Here is a 21,262-nt window from a genome sequence, read left to right as displayed (position 1 = left end):
TTTGTTGATTTTCTGTCTACATGATCTGTGAAGGTCTGGAAAAAGATCTTTCACCTGTGGATGTCCAGTTGCTCTAGCATTTGTTCAAAAGGCTATCCTTCCTCTGTGGAATTGCTTTTGAACCTTTGTCAGGTATCAATTGGGCATGCTTGTGTGGTCTGTTTCTGGATTCTAGATTCTGTACTATTGTCCTGTGTGTTTATCCAACAACGAACACCATACCATCTTGACTGCTGTTGCTGTAAGTCCTGAAATTGGGTAGACTGATTCCTGACACCTTATTGTTCTTTTTAAAAATGATGTTAGCTATTATTATTCCTTTTCCTTTCCATGTGAGTTTTAGAATAATCTTGTCTACATGTACTAAAGAGTTTGCTGGGCTTTTGGTTGTATTTGTATTAAACCTGTATATCAATTTGGAGAGGACTGACATCTTTACTAGGTTGAGTATTCCAATCCATAAACATGGTATGTCTCCCCACTTATTTAGATCTACTCAGGTATCTTTAATCAGCGTTTTGTTGTTTTCAGCATACAAGTACTTTACACGTGTTGTTAGATTTGTACCTATGCATTTCATTTTTTGAGTGGCTGTAAACGATATTGTAAATATCACTAGCCGTGTTTCTTACTAGTGTATAGAAATAAAATTGATTTTTGCATGCTGATATTTTATACGGCAACCTTCTGAACTCAATTATTTGTTCTAGCAGTTTTTTGGTATTATTTTCTTTTGTTTTGTGTTTGCTTCTGTAACATCCTTTGTATTTTCTGTGTGGACCATCCTATTACTTCTGTTTCTTCCTTTCCAATCTGTATGCTTTCTCTTGTCTTCACTTATTGCAATGATAAGACCTTCCAGTGTGATGGTCAATGTGAGTAATGAGAACTGACGTCCTTGCTTTGTCCCTGGTGAAACCATTCGATGTTCCACCAGTAAGTACGTGTTAAGTGCAGATTTTTCTGTATGTTCTTAGATGAGGAAGTCCCCCTCTATGTTTATTTTTCTGAAAGTTTTCATCATAAATGAATGTTGAATTTCATGAGATTCTTTTTCTGTGTCAATTGCTATATGACTTTTATTCTTTATCCTGTTGCTGTGGTGTATGGCATTGATTGATATTTCAATTTTGAACCAGAATTGCATCCTGAATTAAACCCCATTTGGTCAGGATGTATAATTCTTTTACTGAACCATTGAATTGCTAATATCTTTATAAGAGATTTTTACATCCATATTTTTTAAGTGTGTTTGTACTTCATTATTGAATTATTCTTATGATGGGTGCTTTAAAGCCTGTTATTCTAGCATCTCTGTCTTTTTGGTGTTGGTGTGTGTGGTTGTCTTGTTAATTCATTGAGCTTGTTTTAGTTCTTGGTATGATGAGTGATATTCCATTGGAACCTGGACGTTTGGGATATTATGTGTGAGGCTCTATGTCTTGTTTGGACCTTTTGTTTTAGATTGTTTTCTGTGACATCACTCTGGCAGGGGAAAGGGTCTGCTGTGTCTTTACTGCCAGGTGGGGGTAGAAGTCCAGGCTCCACACTGGGCCTCCATTGACACTCACGGGGGTGGGGTGTCTTTCTTACTGCTGCATAGGAATGAGAGCCCCAGCTCCCCAAGGATCCCACTGATAGCACCTGGCTGGGGAGGATCGGGAGAGCCCTGTGGTCTGCAATGACTCCACAGAGTTGGGGGCTGTTCATTACCAGCAGGTGAAGATGAAAGGCCTGGCTCCCTCTGACAGTGGGTGGGTTGGTTGGAGACTCTTCACAGCCCGGGGAGAGTGGAGGCCTGGCCTCTCTACTCAGCTTTTGCTAGTGTGAGCGGGGTTGGGCACAGATTTTCAGTGTCTTTGGCCTGGAGAAGGGTAGTTACTACCTAAAAGTTTTCTTCTTGTAAGCCTGCCCCATCCTGGTCCTTTTACTAGAGTGGGTGGCTTTCCTTGGTCCTTCTTTTGGTCTGCGCCTATTGGTGTTCCTGAGTGGCCCACTTCTCCAGCACTCATCTGGGATATATGAGGCAAAAAGAAAGTGCAAGAACTCACCCTCATGTCATTCCTCAGTCTCGAGATCTCTGCCTTCTTTCCTCTACCTTTCAGTCTTACGGTGTTTTAGTTGCCCTTAGTGGGAGGAACAGGGAAAGACACTTCTCTGTCTCCCCAGAGGCAGAGTCATCACAATTGTCGTTTAAATATCTGATTTTTATTAAGAATAGTGCTTTTATTTGAGTCATGTTTTGATAGTCAAGATAAATGTAATGAGGTTTTTATATAGCCCCATAGGACACTGGGATACTTTATATGATCCACATTTGTAATTATTTTTATAACTTTGATTTCTGGCTTTTTATCTGATTTTGTTGGTTAGAACTTATCGATGCCATTGTCTCTTCCTCCTGTTAATGTTTATTGATGCTCGGGGCTTTAGGGTTAGGTTTCAGATTGGATGTGAATTTCAGGTAGTATCTTTATAATATGAATAAGCTACTTTGTCTTTGGTTTTTCTGGTTTTTAATCAGAAATGAGTGTTCAATCTTATCAGATGGCTGTTTTGCGCTCTGTAGGAAAGGTTATGCACTTTAGTCTTTGGTTATTAATGTGTGTTGGCATTAGGCGCTATCACTAATCTAATAGACAGGGCTAATGCTGAGCCCTTGGTTGGAAATACTGTCCGTTCTTAGGATCTTTGTGTGGCAGTGACTTAAACTAGACAGGTCTTTTTCTCTTATATACGCATCCCAGGGTGGGCACTTGATGGTGGTGTGGCGGGTCTGATCCAAAGCACTCTCAGCAATCGAGGTTCCATCTAGCTCACCTGTGTCCCTGCTGTGTGGCTTTTATCCTCATGAATCAAGGTGATAGGGATTTGGCTATCATGACTGTATTCCCAGCAGCAGCAGGGGAGAAATGGAATAGGAACAAGCTGTCTGTCAGAAATATTCCAGAAACTCCCACATGACCTTTCTTATGTCTCCTTGGCCACATCTAGCTGCATGGGAGGAAAATGGGGTCTTTATTCCAGGTAGCCGAGAACCCTGATGAAAATAAGGGGCTCTCTTGTGGTGCCAGTGGTGAAACAGGGATACTGGGGACAGCCAGGTGACAACCAGGTGACTCTGCTGCAGCTGCCTCTTGCCACGGCCCAGCAGTCCACGTGGAGCCCTCCAGTCCCTCCTGCTGGGGACCGTGTGCCGGGGGGAGTTTGTGTGCCGGGGTCTGCCCAGCAGCCTTCCTCTCCCTCCCTCTGGAAGTAGCTCTTGTGGCCCTGGGTGTTTCCCCATCATTCTTGGAGGTCCCTGGAGGTGGGTATTCTTCCGCATTTTTCAGTTCAGTCCCTCGGTCTGTTGCCGACTCAGGTTCTCTGTTCTAATTCCAAATCGTGCTGGGCAGTCGAGGTGATGGAAAGACCAATGAATGCTGAGACCCACCCTCAGGCCAGACCCCACAGTGACAGTGATTTCAGAGGCCGTCGGGGAGGGGCGTTTTGAGAATATTGACTGTAAAGGAAGACGGGAGATGGTGCTGGGTGGAGGGCAGGGTCTTACCTGCTCGATTTGGCTTTGGGGCGATTTTAACATTTTCGTAGGAGCAGGTCAGAGACGTAAAAGATGTGAGGAGAAGCGAGCGGCGTGCGAAGGGATGGGCTGTGGTGCTGGTGGGAGGGACGGCCGTGCGGTGACTGCTGTGGTTCCGCGTGAGGCCGAGGGCTGGACCTGTCGCTCCTGTTTACTCTCCAGATATCATCATGCCCTGCGATGACTTTGAGACAGCTTAACTCACAGCCCCAAGTGGCAGAACCAGGCTTTGGTGCCAGGCGGCCGGCTGCTGACGCCTAGGCTCTCCTTACCCTGAGACCCCCGCACGGGTCTCCATAGGCGTCTGTCCCAGTGCTGGCCTAGGCGCTGCCTGCTGAATCCCAAGTCCCAGCACCTGGTTTGTCGGCTTGAGGAGCCAGGGGCTGTCGATTCTCCCCGTGACTTTGGGGCTGTCCAGAGAACGTACAGAACCTTCACTGAGCTTCCTTAGGGTCCTTCCCGGCAGCCTTCTGTGTTCGTGCAGCTGCTTCTGCTTTCCCGCCTGGCCAGCGCCTTTGAGCATCGGGCGGCGATGGTCTCTGGGAGCTTCCTGATGCACCCACGTTCCTGACGCTGATCCTGGTTTGTTGGTGTGTGGCCGGAGCTGGCACCTGGCCCGAGTTCCCTCCACCCCAGCTTGGCTGGCTGCCTGCAGACAGCCCCTTTCTGTGGGCTGTGTCTCAGGCCTCATTTCCGGAGACCCCTCAGTCTAGGAACGGGGCCTCACAGCTTCTTGGCCAGACATGAGATGTGCACGAGCTCCCACGCCCTGTGCGGTGGGGCCTTTCTGTCCCCGAGGCTGTCCCTGCACATCATGGCATGGACACTCCTTTGTCCTCTCCCCATGAAACCTAATGTGGACAGTGGTCCCAGACCGGCCTCTTGCAGCATCCCTTCCTCTGAACTGGGGTCTACCCAGCTGGGAGCTGTGTGGGGGCCACATGGGGCTGCAGTGGAGCTGCATGGGTACCCCTTGGGGGCTGTGGTGGGGCCTTGCTCAGGACACACTACCAGGCAGCGTGCTCTGGGGCCAGGATCCAGGTAGGCCTCACCTGGATGAGCAAACTCAGCTTCACCTGGCATTAGGCAGGGTGGGGCCTGGCCTTCCTCGTCCAAAGTTTATATGGACATAACTTACCTGGGGAGACTGCTCGAGTGTGTTAAATCGGTTCTCCCACCATAAAATGAACGGTGAACATGAAGTGCTGTCTGTAACGTGCAGTAGAGGGGGCGAGCCCCTCATGGCCACTTCCCAGAGGTCCTCTGGGCTTCTGGGATCTATGTGGCTGTTTTATCATGGTTGATGGACTCCAAGCATGAAGGCGTCTGGGCACCTGTGCTTCTTTGGGGAAAGTCACATGGGATGGTAGCCGCTCTTGGGTCAGGGATGTGCCTTCAGGCACTGCAGGGTGGGCTGGTGGTCTGGGAGGGGCTCCCAGACTCAATAGCTGCTCCAGCAGGCCTGGGCTGGGCTGGGGGACGGGCAGGAAGGGGATGTGTCTCAGGCCTGGGTGCCCATGTGGCTCCTGCTGAGGGCGAGCTGCTGGTGTCCACCCCGATAGGTTGTGGGTGACGGGCTTGGAGCCCGGAGAGGGACAGTGAGGAGCATCGAGCCTCCCCCGCTCTCTCCAGCCCAGGTGCTCACTTGTCAGTAAGAGTAGGATGCTCTACCCAATTCCACTTGGGATTTAAACTATGCTCTTTTGTTTTCCTTTCCAAAGTAGAGTGGGGAGGGGTGCTTGTGGGGGACTGAGGGATAAGTGGGGGACCCTCCCACCATGCTTCTGGAACATGAATTCTCAGACATAGGGGTGTAGCAGCAGGGTCGAGGTCAGGAAGGGTCCACCTGGAATATGAGTGGCCAGTTCTACTCATGCCTTTAGTCCAGATGAGGAAACTGAGGCCTAGGAAAGGGAAGGGATTCTCCAGGGTAGCACAGCTCATTTTGAAAACCCCAAATGTTTATTCTTGTCTCTCGGAGAAAAGAAAATGCGTGACCCACATGCATAAGGGAGAAATAAGTAGACAAAGATTGAGGAAAAATGCCACATAGTCCCCTGGCTCACTTGTCTGTGTAAGAGCAAGGGAACCCTCTGTGTGCCCTGGCAGGTCAGTTAGTTTCTGTGTGTCCGTTGGGAAAACCCTCTTGGGGGTTTGGAGCAGCGGGGGTGGGGAGAGAGGCCAGGTGGGGACCTGGTTGGAGATGGTGCTGTTTTCTCAGCTGTGGCTGTGCTGGACACTGAAGCCGAGAGTGCCGGGGTGGGCTGCCCAAGACTCAGCGCCTTGGCCCAGGGAATGGCGTGAGGGAGGCCACAGACATGGCCAGGTGTTTGAGGGGCCGTGTCAGGGCTTGGCCAGTGCTCCTGGGCAAGTTACTTGTTCAGTGGCAGTCCAGGCCTGCGTGTGAGCCCACTGAGGCTCTCGGGACTGCGCAGGGTCTGCAGGACTGGACTTGTGTTGGCTGTGCATGAGGAGGCAGTTCTGTGGCCCCTCGTTGAGGGCAGCTCTTCACCACCAGCCTCGCTGGGAAGGATGTGGTGAGCAAGAGCAGGCCCCAACGTCCGACACGGGCCCTTCTCTCCTGTCCAGGAGCGGCTCCTCATGAGCCTGCTGCCGCGGAACGTTGCCATGGAGATGAAGGAGGACTTCCTGAAGCCCCCTGAGAGGATTTTCCACAAGATTTACATCCAGAGGCATGACAACGTGAGGTAAGGCTGGCGCTGACCGAGCTCAGTAGTGGGCCTGGGGATGAGGTGTGGAGGTGATGGGAGGAGGTGGGAGGTGATGATGCAGAGAGGAAGGTGATGGTGGAGGTGAAAAAGTGATGGATAGAGGTGGGGAGGTGATGGTGGAGATAGGAAGGTGATAGTGCACGTGGGAGGGTGACGGCGGAGGTGGGAGGTGAGGGGTGTGGATGAAGGGTCCCAATTGTGAGGAGAGGAGAGGGCAGGTGTGGTCAAGAGGCTCAGGTGTGCAACTGCCCAGTTCAGAAGCAGGTCCCATATGTAGGGGGCCTAATGGCTTCTTGGGTGATGACGCATGTCGTAGTTATCTTTCCTGTTCCTTACTTCAGTACACTTACACATCCTGTGTTGATGGAAGAGAGTCAAAACTTTGTCCCTAAAACCAGGTTTGGGCAGTGACATTTTGGGGTGGGAATTTCTCATGTCGAAATAATAGCTGGGCATTACTGTAGTTGGTGCCAGGGTCTGGGACAGGCATTCTCCTCTTTCTCACTCTGGTCATCTCATGACAGCGCTGGGAGGGCGGGGTTGCTGTTCCCATTTTATAGGTGAGGAAACTGAACCCTCAGACTGAACCAACTTGCTATAGACACTTTGAGGTTTGCTTGTTTGCTTTAAAGATTCTGTTAAAAAGTATTTATTTCATTAAGTTGTACATTCCTTTTTAAAATACTTTTTATTGAAGTATAATGTTCTTAGAGTAGTTGAGTGTTGCCTATTTGGGATTAACCCTTTACAGAAACGTCACTCAGGTAGGAGATGGTGTTTGAGGGACCTGAAGCACTTGCGTTTTCTGCTGTTCTTTGCTGGCTTCCTGGGCGTTGGTGGCAGGCCTCCCTGCCCATTGGGCCCCTGAAGACACAGAGGTTAAGAAAAACTCGTTCTTTCTTATGTTGAGCACCACAGACTGAGTCCCTCAGAGCCTTGTACTTACTTGTTCATTGGAAATGAGTCAAGGTTTGTGGGTCCATCAAAGTCTGAGTCACCCCTGTGTACCGAGCCAGCATGGCTAATCACTGCCCAGTTGAGAGCTCACCAAGCACTGTTCTGAGCAGACCTGTGTGCTCATTCACTCCTCACTGTCAGGTTGTTGAGTAAGGACCAGTGTTGCTAGTGTTCAGCAGGGGAGGATGCTGAAGCAGTGTGGGTGAAGGCCCAGGTGGGTGGAAAGTAGCTGAAGAGCCAGCACTTGAGCCCACAATCATTCCAGAAGTTGTACTCAGAACCTCTCTGCTAAATATTTGGTTCTCTTTAATATTATCACACTTCTGTGAGCTATTGGTATTATCACCTCCATTTCATAGGTGAGGAAATTTAGGTTAAGTAGAGTGAAGCATGTTTGCAGGACGGCCTGGCTAATGAATGGCAGGCCGGGACAGGACCTGGCATGAACTGACACTGACATCTGTCTTGACCTTTTGTTGTTACTGGGTAAGGACACGATACAGTGACCCAATCCCCTGCTGAGAACAGCAGACCACCAGAATAATCCAGGGAGTACCTTGAGGGGAGCCAGAGACTTTTTGCACTGCAGGGGGGCCATCAAAAGTCAAGAACCTTCTGGTGGCTAGAGCTCACAGAGTGGGCAGATGGAAAATCCCAGCTCTAAGCTTCCCCCTGGGGAGGAGAGAGTGGATCGGTATAACCACTCCCCCAGCTTCTGTGGGGCTGCCCAAAGACAAGCATCTGTCTCTCCAGTCCTGGATCTCTGACAAGTCTGGCACAGGCTGGCTACCCAGGGGAGAATGGAGGCAGTGGCTTGGGCTAATAGACACCATAGCCTCTCTCCACCCACCTTGCTAAGCACAGAGTGAACAAACAAAACCGCAGCTGCCTCCTTTTCCTTGGAGAGAGAAGGAGTTAGTACAGGCCACCAGAACCTCTGGCTGATGGTGGGAATCTCCTCCTGTATAAGGCCAGTCCATAAAGACAGAGAGAGGTGTGTGCTTTGTCTAATACCCAGACATGAACATAGAGTCAAGGAAAGTGAAGAATCAGAGAATAAAGTTCCAAACAAAGGAATAAGATAAATCTCCCAAAACCAACCCTAATGAAACAGATTTGCCTCATAGAGAATTAAAAATAACTCTCATAAGGATGCTCACTAAGATCAAAACAATAATGCATGAACAAAGTAAGAATTTCAGCAAAGAAATAGAAAGTGTAAAAAGTGCCAGACAGAAATCATGGAGCTGAAGCCCATAATTACGGAACCGAAAAATTCACTGCAGGCATTCAGCAGAAGACTAGATCAGGCAGAATAAAGGATCAATGAACTGGAAGACAGGTCAATGGGAATACTTTAGTCAGAGGAGCAAAAAGAAGAGAATGGAAAAGAGTGAAGAAAGCTTAAGGGAATTAGGGGAAATCATTAGTGGACCAATATATTAATATATGTTATGGGAGTAACAGAAGAAGAGTGAGAAAAGGACCAAAAAGCTTTATATATATATGTGTGTGTGTGTGTGTATATATGCTGAAAATTTCCCAAATCTGATGAAGGCAATGGACCTTTAGATACAAGAAACCCAAATGATACCAAATAAGATAAACCTAAAGAAATGCACATCTAGACACATTATAATCAAATCCTTAAAAGTCAAGGACAAAGGGAGAATATTGAAAGCAGAAAGAAAAAAGCTACTTATCATATACAATAGAACCTACATAAGATAATCAGTGGATTTTTCAGCAGAAACTTTGCAGGCCAGAAGGAAGTGGGATGATATATTCAAAATGCTGAAAGAAAAACTGCTGACGAAGGATACTATGCCTCACAAAACTCTTCTTCAAAAATGAAGGAAAGATAAAGTCCTTCCCAGACATTCAAAAGCTGAGAGTGTTAAGACCACTAAACCTGCCTTGTAAGAAATGCTAAAGGAAGTTCTTATGTTAAAGCAAAAAGATGTTAAATAGCAACATTATAGCATAAGAAAGTATGAAACACATTGGAAAAGATAAATACGTAGACAAATTCAAAATACTGTATTACTCTAATTGTAGTGGGTAAATCACTTTTTATTCTAGCATAAAAGTTAAAAGTACTGAAAATAACTGAATGAAAATATCTTTTTTTATTTTTTATTTTTTTTTATTTCAGCATATTATGGGGATACAAATGTTTAGGTTACATATATTTCCTTTGCCCCACCCGAGTCAGAGCTTCAAGCCTGTCCATCCCCCAGACGGTGAACACCACACCCATTAGGTATGAATATACCCATCCCCTCCTCCCCCATCCCACCTGCCCAACTCCTGATAAATGTTACTGCTATATATGCACATAACTGTCGATCAGTTAATAACAATTTGACGGTGAGTACATGTGGTGCTTGATGTTCCATTCTTGTGATAATTCACTTAGTAGAATGGGCTCCAACTATATCCGGGATAACACAAAGAGGTGTTATATCACCATTGTTTTTGTGGCTGAGTAGAACTCCGTGATGTACATATACCACATTTTATTAATCCACTCATGTATTGATGGGCACTTGGGTTGTTTCCACATCTTTGCAATTGTGAATTATGCTGCTATAAACATTCTAGTGCAGATGTCTTTTTTATAGAATGTCTTGTTTTCCTTTGGGTAGATGCCTAGTAGTGGGATTGCTGGATCAAATGGTAGTTTATTTTTAGCTCTTTGATGTATCTCCAAATTACTTTCCACAGAGGTTGTACTAGTTTGCAGTCCCAGCAGCAGTCTATGAGTGTTCCTATCTCTCTGCATCCATGCCAACATTTATTGTTTTGGGACTTTTTGATAAAGGCCATTCTCACTGGGGATAAGTGATATCTCATTGTGATTTTTATTTGCATTTCCCTGATGATTAGAGATGTTGAGCACTTTTTCATATTTTTTGGCCATTAGTCTGTCTTCTTTTGAAAAGTTTCCGTTAATGTCCTTTGCCCACATTTTGATGGAGTCGTGTGATTTTTTTCTTGCAGATTTTCCTGAGTTCTATATAGATTCTAGTTATCAGCCCTTTATCAGGTGTGTAGCATGAGAATATTTTCTCCCATTCTGTAGGTTGTCTGTTTGCTCTCATGATAGTTTCCTTGGCTGTGCAGAAGCTCTTTAATTTGATCAGGTTCCATTTATTTATTTTTGTTGTTGCTATGATTGCCTTTGGGGTCTTCTTCATAAATTCTTTGCTTAGGCCAATGTCCATAAGAGTTTTTCCAACATTTTCTTCTAGAATTCTTATAGTTCATGCCTTAGGTTTAAGTCTGTTATCCACTGTGAGTTGATTTTTCTGAGAGGCGATAGGTGCGGATCCTGTTTCAGTCTTCTCTGTGTGGCTATCCAATTTTCCCAGCACCATTTATTGAATAAGGATTCTTTCCCCCAGTGTATGTTTTTGTCTGCTTTGTCAAAGATTAGATGGCTATATGGGGATGGTTTTATATTTGTGTTCTCAGTTCTGTTCCGTTGGTCTATGTCTCTGTTCTTGTGCCAGTACCACGCTGTTTTAGTTACTATAGGCTTGTAGTATAGCTTGAAGTCTGGTAAATTGATGCCTCCCAATTTGTTCTTTTTGCTTAAGATTGATTTTGCTATACAGGATCTTCTCTGGTTCCATACGAAGTGTAGAATTATTTTTTCTAGATCTGTGGAAAATGATGTTGATATTTTAATAGGGATTGCATTGAATCTGTAGATTCAATGGGTAGCATAGACATTTTGGGTAGCATAGACATTTTAACAATGTTGATTCTGCCGACCCATGAGCATGGTGTGGTTTTCCACCTGTTTACATCCTCTGCTATTTCCTTCCTCAGTGTTTTATGGTTCTCCCTGTAGAGGTCTTTATGTCCTTAGTTAAATATATTCTTAGGTATTTTATTTTCTTTGTTGCTATTGTAAAGGATATTGAGTCTTTGATTTGGTTCTCAGTTTGACTGTTGTTGACATACAGGAATGCTACTGATTTGTGTACATTGATTTTGTAACCTGAGACTTTGCTGAATTTGTTTATCAGTTCCAGTAGGCATTATTTCTCCTTCATATAAGAAACTCAGTTTTGCAGGGTACAATATTCTAGGCTAGGCATTCTTCTGTTTGAGAAGGGTGAGAATGGGGCCCCAGTCTCCTCTGCCTTGTAAGGTCTCAATTGAGAAGTGTGCAATTAGTCTGATGGATTTTCCTTTGTAGGTTACCTGCTTCTTTCACCTTACAGCTTGTAGGAGGGCCTCTTTCAAGTTTATTTTGGCCAGTCTGATGACTATGGGTTGTGGTGTCGTCCTGTTTGCAATGAGTCTCCTGGGAGTCCTTTGAGCTTCTTATACCTGGATATCTAACTTTTAGCAAGGCCATGGAAATTTTTCTCCATTATATCCTATAATAGCTTATCCAACCTTTGTGTATTTTCTTCTTCACCCTCAGGGATGCCTGTAATACTCATGTTATGCCTTTTCACATAATCCCATATTTCTTGTGAGCTTTGCTCTTTTCTCTGCTCTGCTGTATTTCTGTGTTTAAATGAAAGGTGTTATCTTCAATCCCTGAGATTCTTTCTTCTGTTTGGTCTACCCTGTTGTCGAGGCTTTCCACTGTGTTTTGTAATTCCTTGAATAAATTCTTCATTTCCAGAAGTTCTGTTTGATTTTTCTTTAGTATTTCAATTTCTTGAGTGAATTTTTCTTCCAAGTCCTGGATTTTTTTTTTTCTTGTGGTTTCTTTGTGTTGGGTATCCATTTTCTCTTGCGCATCATGAATTTTCTTACAATCCATGTTCAAAATTCTTCTTCTGTCATTTCAGTGTTCTTAATTTGGTTGATATCCATTGCTAGAGAGCTAGTGTTCCCCTTCTGGGGTGTCCTTTTAGTTTGATTCTTCATACTTCCAGAGTTCTTTCGCTGATTCCTTCCCATCTGGAGCGGCTGTTGCTTCTTAACCTTTGGATTTTCATTTAGATAATGACACACCCAGTTTAGTCTCTGAGCCAGTAGGTGGTGCTTTTGGGTGAAATTCGATCACACCCTGTATGGTTAGTCAATAGATGTAGTAAAAGTGTGTGCAGAATGACCTCCCTGTCAGTAGGTGGTGCTTGCTGGGACAAGCAAGCTGCAATTTTGTATTTGGGTTCTGTAACCAGCTCTTGTTCCTCTGGAGGGGCACTCTAGTGCTTCATGTGGTGGGTGGGGCCCTGGGACTTCCAGGTGTGTCCTTATTCTCCACCTCATTGGGGGCAGGTGGCGTTGAGGGTGGGTGGGGCTGGTTTGGGTGAGCCTGCCCTCAAGCTCCACAAATGCTGCTAGCAAGGATCAAAGATCTGTTCTCTGCTTCTGGGCAAAGCTGCCAGGGAGGAGCTCAAATGGCCCTACTTAGCCAAAAAGTCTGAGTGTGGGGTCAATGCTGAGATCTGTAGTCTGGAGGAGACCTCGCTCCTTTCCACCCTCCCCTATTCTGCGGTTTCTCCTGGGCCTCTGCTGGCAGGCAGGACCTCAAGCCAATGGATCTCCCCTGACTGTGATGTGACCTGGGAGGTTCCCTGCCCAGGATCACAGCCTGAGCTGGGAGCGTGGCGCTCCTGGGGCAGGAGGGATGTGCCTCAAGCACACTGTAGTTAGGACCTACTCTGATCTGCCCCTGAAGGCATATACACCTCAGTAGACTAGTTCACGTATCCCTTCTGTGCCCCCGGGCAATGCAGTCGAGACCTGCGTGTATGGGATCTGGCCTGTAGGCCTGTGCCCCTGCACCCCGGAGATCAATCTCTGACCCTGCCAGGGAGAAGAGTGCTGGTCTCAAGTCACCCAAATGGTGCCCAAACTGGATCAATGTCTCTCTGCCTCAGGATTTGCCCCACTCTACTGGAGTCACCAGGCAAACAGCACCAGGGAGGGCTGATGGATAGGGAGCTCACAGTCTGAGTACCCCTCAGTCCACTGCAGGACTCCAAAAGGAAAAGTCTCCTTCCCTGCAGATGCCTCTGGGTGGTGGCTAAGTTGTCTCTCTTGGCAGCTGCAGGCAGTGAAGGGGAAGGGGAGAATGAAGCAATACGGTGCCCGCTGATAGGCTGGGATCTGTGGGATGGGAAGTGTCCTCAGGGAGCTGGGAGCCTGGTGCCCTGCCCACCAGAGGCTCCCTGTTCACTGGTGGCAGCCATCTCTGGGCTGGTGTTATCAGGTCTCCCCAGCAGCTCAGGAGCCCACCAGCAGTCTGAGATGCAAGGGAGGGGAAATTTAACCACTCCACTTACCCTTGTCATTGGTCTCCAAGCCTCTTGGGGTTTAGACCCTGTCAATGCCTTTCTCCTTCCAGTTCTGCTCTGCAGCCTCTTTCCATGGAGTCTCTTGTAGTTTCAGGAACCCTTCCTTCTGATCCTCATCCAATCTATGTTTGTCTGCCTGTCAGTTTTTTTCACTTTCATCTAAAATCTTTCCTTCTTGCAGAGACACTCTGGTTGGAGGTTTTCTCGTCCACCATCTTGCTTCTCTCCCCCTGAATGAAGATATATTAAAAGATACACATATGAGTAGATGTAAATGGTGACAACATAAAATAAATCATGGGGCAGAAGTTAAAGTATAGAGATTTTGTTTGTGATTGAACTTAATTTGTCATCAGCTCAAAATAGACGGTTATATTGTTCGTATGCACCAAGGTAACCATGAAGAAAAAATACCTATTGAAGTTACACACAAGAATGAAAGGAAGAAAAGCATATCAATTTAAAAAATCAACATAACACAATGAATTCAGAAAGAGAGGAACAAACAGACAAAAGAACTTCAAGAGTCACAGAAAGCAACAAACAGAATGGTAATGGTAAGCCTAAGATTGGATTTATCTTTCCAATCAAAAGACATAGAGTGTCTGAATGGGTTAAAAAGCAACAACAACAACAAGAACAAGCCTAATTATATGCTATGTACAAGAAACTTACTTTAGATTTAAGGACACACATAGACTGAAAGTGAAGGGATGGAAAAAGATTGTTCATGCAAATGATACTCAAAAGAGAGCAAGGGTGGCTATTCTTATATCAGACAAAATAGATTTTAAGTCAAAAACTGTCAGAAGAGACAAGAAAGACATTTTTTAATATAATGATAAGAAGGTTAATCCACCAGGAAGATATAATAAATTAAACAGTTAATTAAAATGCACCCAACATAAAAGAACCTAAATATATAAAGTGAGCATCGATATAATTGAAAGAAGAAATATACAGGAAGACAATAATATTATAGTAGGAGCCTTCACTAGTCCACTTTCAATATTGGACAGAACAGACAGAATGTCAAAAAGAAAACGGAAAATTTTAATGACAATATAGACCAAATTGACCTAATAGACATATATGGGACATTTCACTGAATAGTAGAATGCACATTCTTCTCAAGTGCACCTGACTCTTTATCCAGGATAGACCACATGTTAGGTAAGAAAAGTGAAATCATACCAGGTATCTTTGCTGACCACAGTGGAATGAAACTAAAAATCAGTAGCAGAAAGAACACTGGAAAATATACAGATGTGTGGAAATTAAAAACATGCCCTTAAAAATTATTAAGTAAAAAAAGGAATCAACAAGGAAATTAGAAATTATCTCTGGACAAATGAAAGTGAAAACACAGCATTCCAAAACTTATGGGACGCAGCAAAAGTGGTACTAGGAGGAAGTTCATAGTGATAAATGCCTACATTAAAAAAGAAGAAAGATTGCCAATCAATAATGTAACTTTACACCTCAGGGAGCTAAAAAGAAAATTAAAAATTAAGTCCAAAGTTGGCAGAAGGAAGGAAATAACAAAGATTAGAACAGAAATAAATGAAATAGAAAATAGAAAAGCAATAGAAAAACTCTACAAAACTAGGAGTTGCTTTGGGAAAAGATAAAATTGACAAATCCTTAGCTAGACTAAGACTCCAGTAAAATTAAAAATGAAAAAAGAGATACTAAAACAGATGCCACAGAAATAAAAAGGATCATAAGAGATTACCGGAAACAATTATATAAACCGAAAACCTAGAAAAGTTCAAACAAATGCCTGGAAGCATTCAATGTACCAAGACTAAATCATTAAGAAATAGAAAGTTTGAACAGATGTATAAATAGTATGGAGATTGAATCAGTTATCAAAACCTCCCAACCATTAAAAGCCCAGGCCCAGATGGCTTCACTGGTAAATTCCACCAAATATTTAAAGAAAAATTAATGGTAATTCTTCTAAAAAAATTGAAGAGGAAGGAACACTTTAAACTATGAATTCAGCGTTATTCTGTTACCAAAGCCAGAAAGAACACTACAAGAAAAGAAAATTATAGGCCAATATCCCTGATAAGTGTAGGTGCAAATATCCTCAATGAGATACTAGCAAATGCATCTAAGAGCACATTAAATGAATCACACACCATGACAAATGGGATTTATCCTGCAAGTATGGTCTAACATATGAAAATAAACTAATGTGATACAACATATTAAGAGAATAAAGAATAAAAACCACGTGATCATCTCAATAGCTGCAGAAATAATATTTGACAAAATTTAACACCTTTTCATGATGAATACTCTTAACAAACTAGGATAGAGGGAAAGTAGTTCAACAAAATAAAGACACATATGAAAATCTCACAGCTACCATCATACTCAGTGATGAAAAACTGAAAGCTTTTCCTCTAAGATCAGGAACAAGATGAGGATGTTCACCCTCCTCACTTAAATTCAACGTAGTACTGAAAGTCCTAGCTAGAGCAATTAGGTAAGAATAAGGAAAAAAAGGCATTCAGTGTGGAAAGGAAGAAGTAAAATTGTTTTTCTTTGCAGATTTTATGATCTCATATATATAAAACTCTAAAACTCCTTACAAACTGTTATAACTAGTAAATGAATTTATTGAAGTTTCAGAAAGAAATTAAACAAGACACAAATAAATGGAAAAGCATCCCATGTTCATGAATTGAAAGACATGATATTATCAAGATGTCCATGCTACTTGGAGTGATCTACAGAATCAATAGAAACCCTATCAAATCCGCAATGACTTTTTAAAAAAAAGAAATGGAAAAAACAATTCTAAAATTTAGTTGGAAACACATAAGACCCTGGATAGCCAAAGCAATCTTGAGCAAGAATAACAAAGCTGTAGACATCACACCTCCTGCCTTCAAATTATACTACAAAGCTAAAGTAATCAGAACAATATGGTGCTGGCACATAGAGTGATGGAACAGAATAAAGAGCCAAGAAGTAAATCCACACACATACACACATATGGTGTGCTAGTCTTTAAAAAGGATGCTACTAAATGTATACATGGGTAAAGGATACTCTCTTCAATATACATTGTTGGAAAAAATGGATATCCTTGTGAAGAATAAAATTGGACCTTTATCTGATACCATAAACAAAAATCAACTCAAAATTGATTAAAAATTTAAATGTAAGACATGAAACTATAAAACTGCTAAATGAAAAATCATAGGGGGATAGCTCCATGACCTTGGCCTTAGAAATCATTTTGTACATATGACACCAAAAATGTAGGCAACAGAAGTAAAAATAAACATGTGGGATATCATCAAACTGAAAAGTTTTTGCTCAGTAAAAGAAATAATCAACAAAAACAAAAAAATAAACCTACAGGATGGGAAAAAATATTTTTAAGCTACCTATCTGATAAGGGGTTAAAATCCAAAATATATAAAGAAGATATACAACTCAATACCAAAAATACAAATATCTTGATTTAAAAAATGGGCAAAGGACCTAAATAGACACTTCTCAAAAAAGAAATTCAGACTGCCAATGGATGTATGAAAAGATACTCAGCATCTTTAATCATCAGGGCAAGGTAAATTAGAATTACAATGAGATATCACTTTACACCTGTCAGAATAGCTATTATTAAAAAGACAAGAGACAAGTGTTGGTGAGTACTGGAGGAAAGGGAACCCTGTTGGTAGGAGTGTAAATTAGTACCGCCATTATGGAAATCAGTGTGGAGATTTCTCAAAAAATTAAAAACAACTATCATATCATCTAACAATCCCACTTCTGAGTGTATATCCAAAGGAATGAAATCAGTATGTTGAATATTTATGTGTACTCCCATGTTCATTGTGGCAATATTTGCAATAGGAAAGATATGAAAACAACCTAAATGTCCTCAACAGATGAATAGAGAAAATATAGTATATGTATGCAGTAGAATATTATTCAGCCTTAAAAAAAGAAGGAAGGAGCAGCACCTGAGTAGTGATAGCAGCCAAACAGCCTCACAGGTTCCCAGAGCATGGATCATCCCTACACCCTGCCCCCAAGTGAGGAGTGCCCTAGCCAAGGCACAGATCAACCAGCCCTGCATTTACCTAGAGCAGGGACCCACCCAACAGCTCAACTTCAGAAGAGTTGACTATAGCTGAAACAACTGCACAGAGACTAAACTAATGCACCCACCCAGAATACAGCTAACGTACCCTACCCAGCTGACACCCTAGGACCCAGCTGCAGCTGCAGGTAAAAGTCTTTCCCTATGAAAGCCACTCTAAAAAATTGTAGGAGGCAACTGTTCCATCAGATGCACAGATATAAATGTAGGGATACAAGAAACATGAAGAAGAAAGGAAACATGACACTATCAAAGAAACCCAATAATTATTCTGTAGCTGACCCCAAAGAATGGGCAATTTATGAATTGCTTGAAAAGGAATTCAAAATAATAGTCTGAAGGAAACTCAGCAAGAAACGAGATTGTAGATAGAAAATTTAACAAAATCAGGAAAACAATTCATGATCTGAATGAGAAATTCAACAAAGTGATAGATATCATAAAAAAGAACCAAACAGAAATCTTGGAGGTAGAGAATTCAGTGAATGAAATAAAAAATACAATCAAGAGCTTTAACAATAGACTAGATCAAACAGAAGAAGGAATTTATGAACTTGAAAACATGTTTTTTGAAATAACCCAGTCAGACAAAGAAAGAGAAAAAGAAAAAGAAATGGAAAAATCCTGCAGGACTATGGAACACTATTTTATGAACAAATTTTCACATCATGCAATTTTCAGGAGGAGAAGAGATGGGAAAAGACATACAAAACCTATTTAATGAAATAGTAGTTGAAAACTTCCCATATCTTGGGGGAGATATCTAGACATTAAGATCCAGGAAGCTCAAATGTTCCCAAATAGTTTCATTGCAAAAAGGTTCTCTTTAAGGCACATTATAGTCAAACTGTCAAGAGTCAAAGAGAGAATTCTAACAATGGCAAGAGAAATGTGTCAAGTCATCTCTATGGGAATCCCCATTAAATTAATAGTGGATTTCTCAGCAGGAATTTTACAGGCCAGGATTGAATGGGATGATACAGTCAAAGTGCTGAAAGTCAAAACTATCATTCAAGAATACTATACCCAGCCAACCTATCCTTCAGAAATGAAAGAGACATAGTCTTTCCTAGACAAGCAAAAGATAGGGGAATTCATCACCACTACACTGGCCTTAAAAGAAATGCTTAAGGGAGTCCTACATGTGGAAGTGAAAGGACAATACCATCATGCAAACATGGGAAAGTATAAAACTCACTGGTAGACCAGATATACAAATGAGAAGGAGAAAGAAATCACACCCGATCATGAGAGAAAACCACCAAACTGCAAAGATAAACAATAAAAGAAAAAGAAAAAAACAAAGGAAATACAAAATGATTGAAAACAAATGACAAAGTGACAGGAGTAAGTCCTCACATACCACTATTAACTTTGAATGTAAACAGATTAAATTCCTAATTTGTAAGACAGTATGGCTGAATAGATAGTAAAACAAGACCCAACTATATGCTGCCTACAAGAAGCTCACTTCATGGTAAAGACACATAGACTGAAAGTGAAGGGTTTGGAGAAGATAATGCATTCCACTGGAAAACAAATAGAAGCAGGAGTAGATAAAATCATATCAGATAAAATAAATGTTAAATTAAAAACTGTAAAGAGGGACGAAGAAGATCACTTTATTATGATAAAGGGATCAAGCTGGGTGTGGTGGTGTGCACCTGTAGTCTTAGCTAGTAGGGATGATAAGGAGGCAGAATCACTTGAGCCCAGGAGTTCAAGGCTTCAGGGTGCTTTTATTGCACCTGTGAATAGTTACTTCATTCCAGCCTGGGCAGCATAGTGAGTCTGCATTTCTATTAAAAAAAAAAAAATGGAAACAACTACATACCAAAACCTGTGAGATACAGTGAAAGCAGTACTGAGAGGGAATTTTATAGCAATAAATGCCTGCATCAAAAGAGTAGAAAAGTTTCAAATAAACAACCTAACAAAACACCTCAAGGAACTAGAAAAGTAAGAACAAACCAAAACCAAAATTAGTAGAAGGGAAAAAATAATAAAGACCAGAGCAGAACTAAACAAAATAGAGACTAAAAAACAATATAACAGATCAATGAAACAAAAAGTTGTTTTTTTAACAAGATAAACAAAATCAACAAAGTTTAGCTAGACTAAGAAGAAACAGAAGGTGTAGATAAATAAAGTCAGAAAAGAAAAGGGAGACGTTACAACTTACACTACACTGCACTACAGAAATACCATGGATCAATTAGATACTGTTATGAACAACATAGACCAACAAATTGGAAACCTAGAGGAAATGGACATATTCCTGGACACATGCAATCTACCAAGATTGAACCAGGAAGAAATGGAAAACTTACACAGACCAGTAATGAGCAAAAAGATTAAATCAGTAATAAAAAGCCTCCCAACAAAGAAAAGGCCAGGACTGGATAGCTTCACTGCTGAATTCTACCAAACTTTTAAAGAAGAACTAAGACCAGTTCTTCTCAAACTATTCCAGAAAATTGCATTAGAGGGAATTCTTCCAAATTCATTCTACAAGGCCAGAATTACCCTGATACCAAAACCAGACAAGGACACAACAAGAAAAGAAAACTACAGGCCAATCTCCTTGATCAACATAGACACAAAAATCCTCCATAAAATACTAGCAAAGTGAATCCAACATCATATCAAAAAGATTACACACCATGTTCAGGTGGGATTTATCCCAGGGTTGCAAGGATAGTTCAGCATACATAAATCAATAAATGTGATCTATCACATTAACACAATGAAAGACAAAAAAATTATGTGATCATCTCAATAGATGCAGAAAAAATACTTGATAAAATTCAATATCCTTTCATGATAAAAACTAAGCAAATTATATATATATAAGGAACGTACCTAAACAGAATAAAGTCTACGTGGGACAAACCCACAGCCAATGTCACAATGAATGGGGAAGGTTGAAAACTTTCCCTCTAAGAACTGGAGCAAGACAAAGATTCCCTCTTTCACCACTGTTATTTGACATAGTACTGGAAGTTCTAGCCAGAGCAATTAGCAAGATAAAGAAATGAAAGGCATCCAGATTTAAAAAAGAGGAAGTAAAATTATCTCTGTTTGAAGATAACATGATCTTATATGTAGAAAAAGCTAAATACTCCACCAAAAAGCTTTAGAATTGATAAACATTCAATAAAGTTGCAGAATACAAAATCAGTAGCATTTCTATACACCAATAGTGAACTAGTGCAAAACACATCTAGAAAATAATCCCATTTATAATATCTACAAAAAATAAAGTACTTAGAAATACACTTAACCAAAGATGTAAAAGATCTCTACAATGAAAACTATAAAACAATTATGAAAGAAATTGAAGAGGACACAAAAATATGGAAAGACATTTCATGTTCATGGAATGGAAGAGATAATATTGTAAAAATGACCATACTACCTAAAGCAATCTCTACATATAATACCATCCCTATCAAAATACCAATGACATCTTCACAGAGTTAGAAAAAAAAAATCCAACACTTCTTGTTGATTTTTTTGAGTTCTAGATAGATTCTGGTTATCAGCCCTTTATCAGATGTGTAGAGAGCAAATATTTTTTCCCATTCTGTGGGCT

At 42.0% G+C, this 21,262-nt stretch overlaps 1 protein-coding gene across 1 annotated transcript in view; it reads left to right on the top strand.

Annotated features, from left to right (window-relative positions):
• The window catches only part of ADCY1 (adenylate cyclase 1 (brain)), a 142,802-nt gene that overhangs the window by 27,393 nt on the left and 94,147 nt on the right, over positions 1-21,262 (top strand). The window contains exon 3 of the mRNA XM_012646975.1: positions 6,170-6,288. Coding sequence (XP_012502429.1) covers positions 6,170-6,288 — 119 coding nt within the window. The remainder of the gene's footprint in view (positions 1-6,169; positions 6,289-21,262) is intronic.

The sequence above is a fragment of the Propithecus coquereli genome, unplaced genomic scaffold (genome assembly GCF_000956105.1).
Source record: "Propithecus coquereli isolate 6110/MARCELLA unplaced genomic scaffold, Pcoq_1.0 Scaffold252, whole genome shotgun sequence".
In the NCBI taxonomy this organism is placed as follows: Eukaryota; Metazoa; Chordata; class Mammalia; order Primates; family Indriidae; genus Propithecus; species Propithecus coquereli.
The sequence above is the reverse complement of the archived record's forward strand: the minus strand, read 5'-3'. Positions and strand labels throughout refer to the sequence as shown.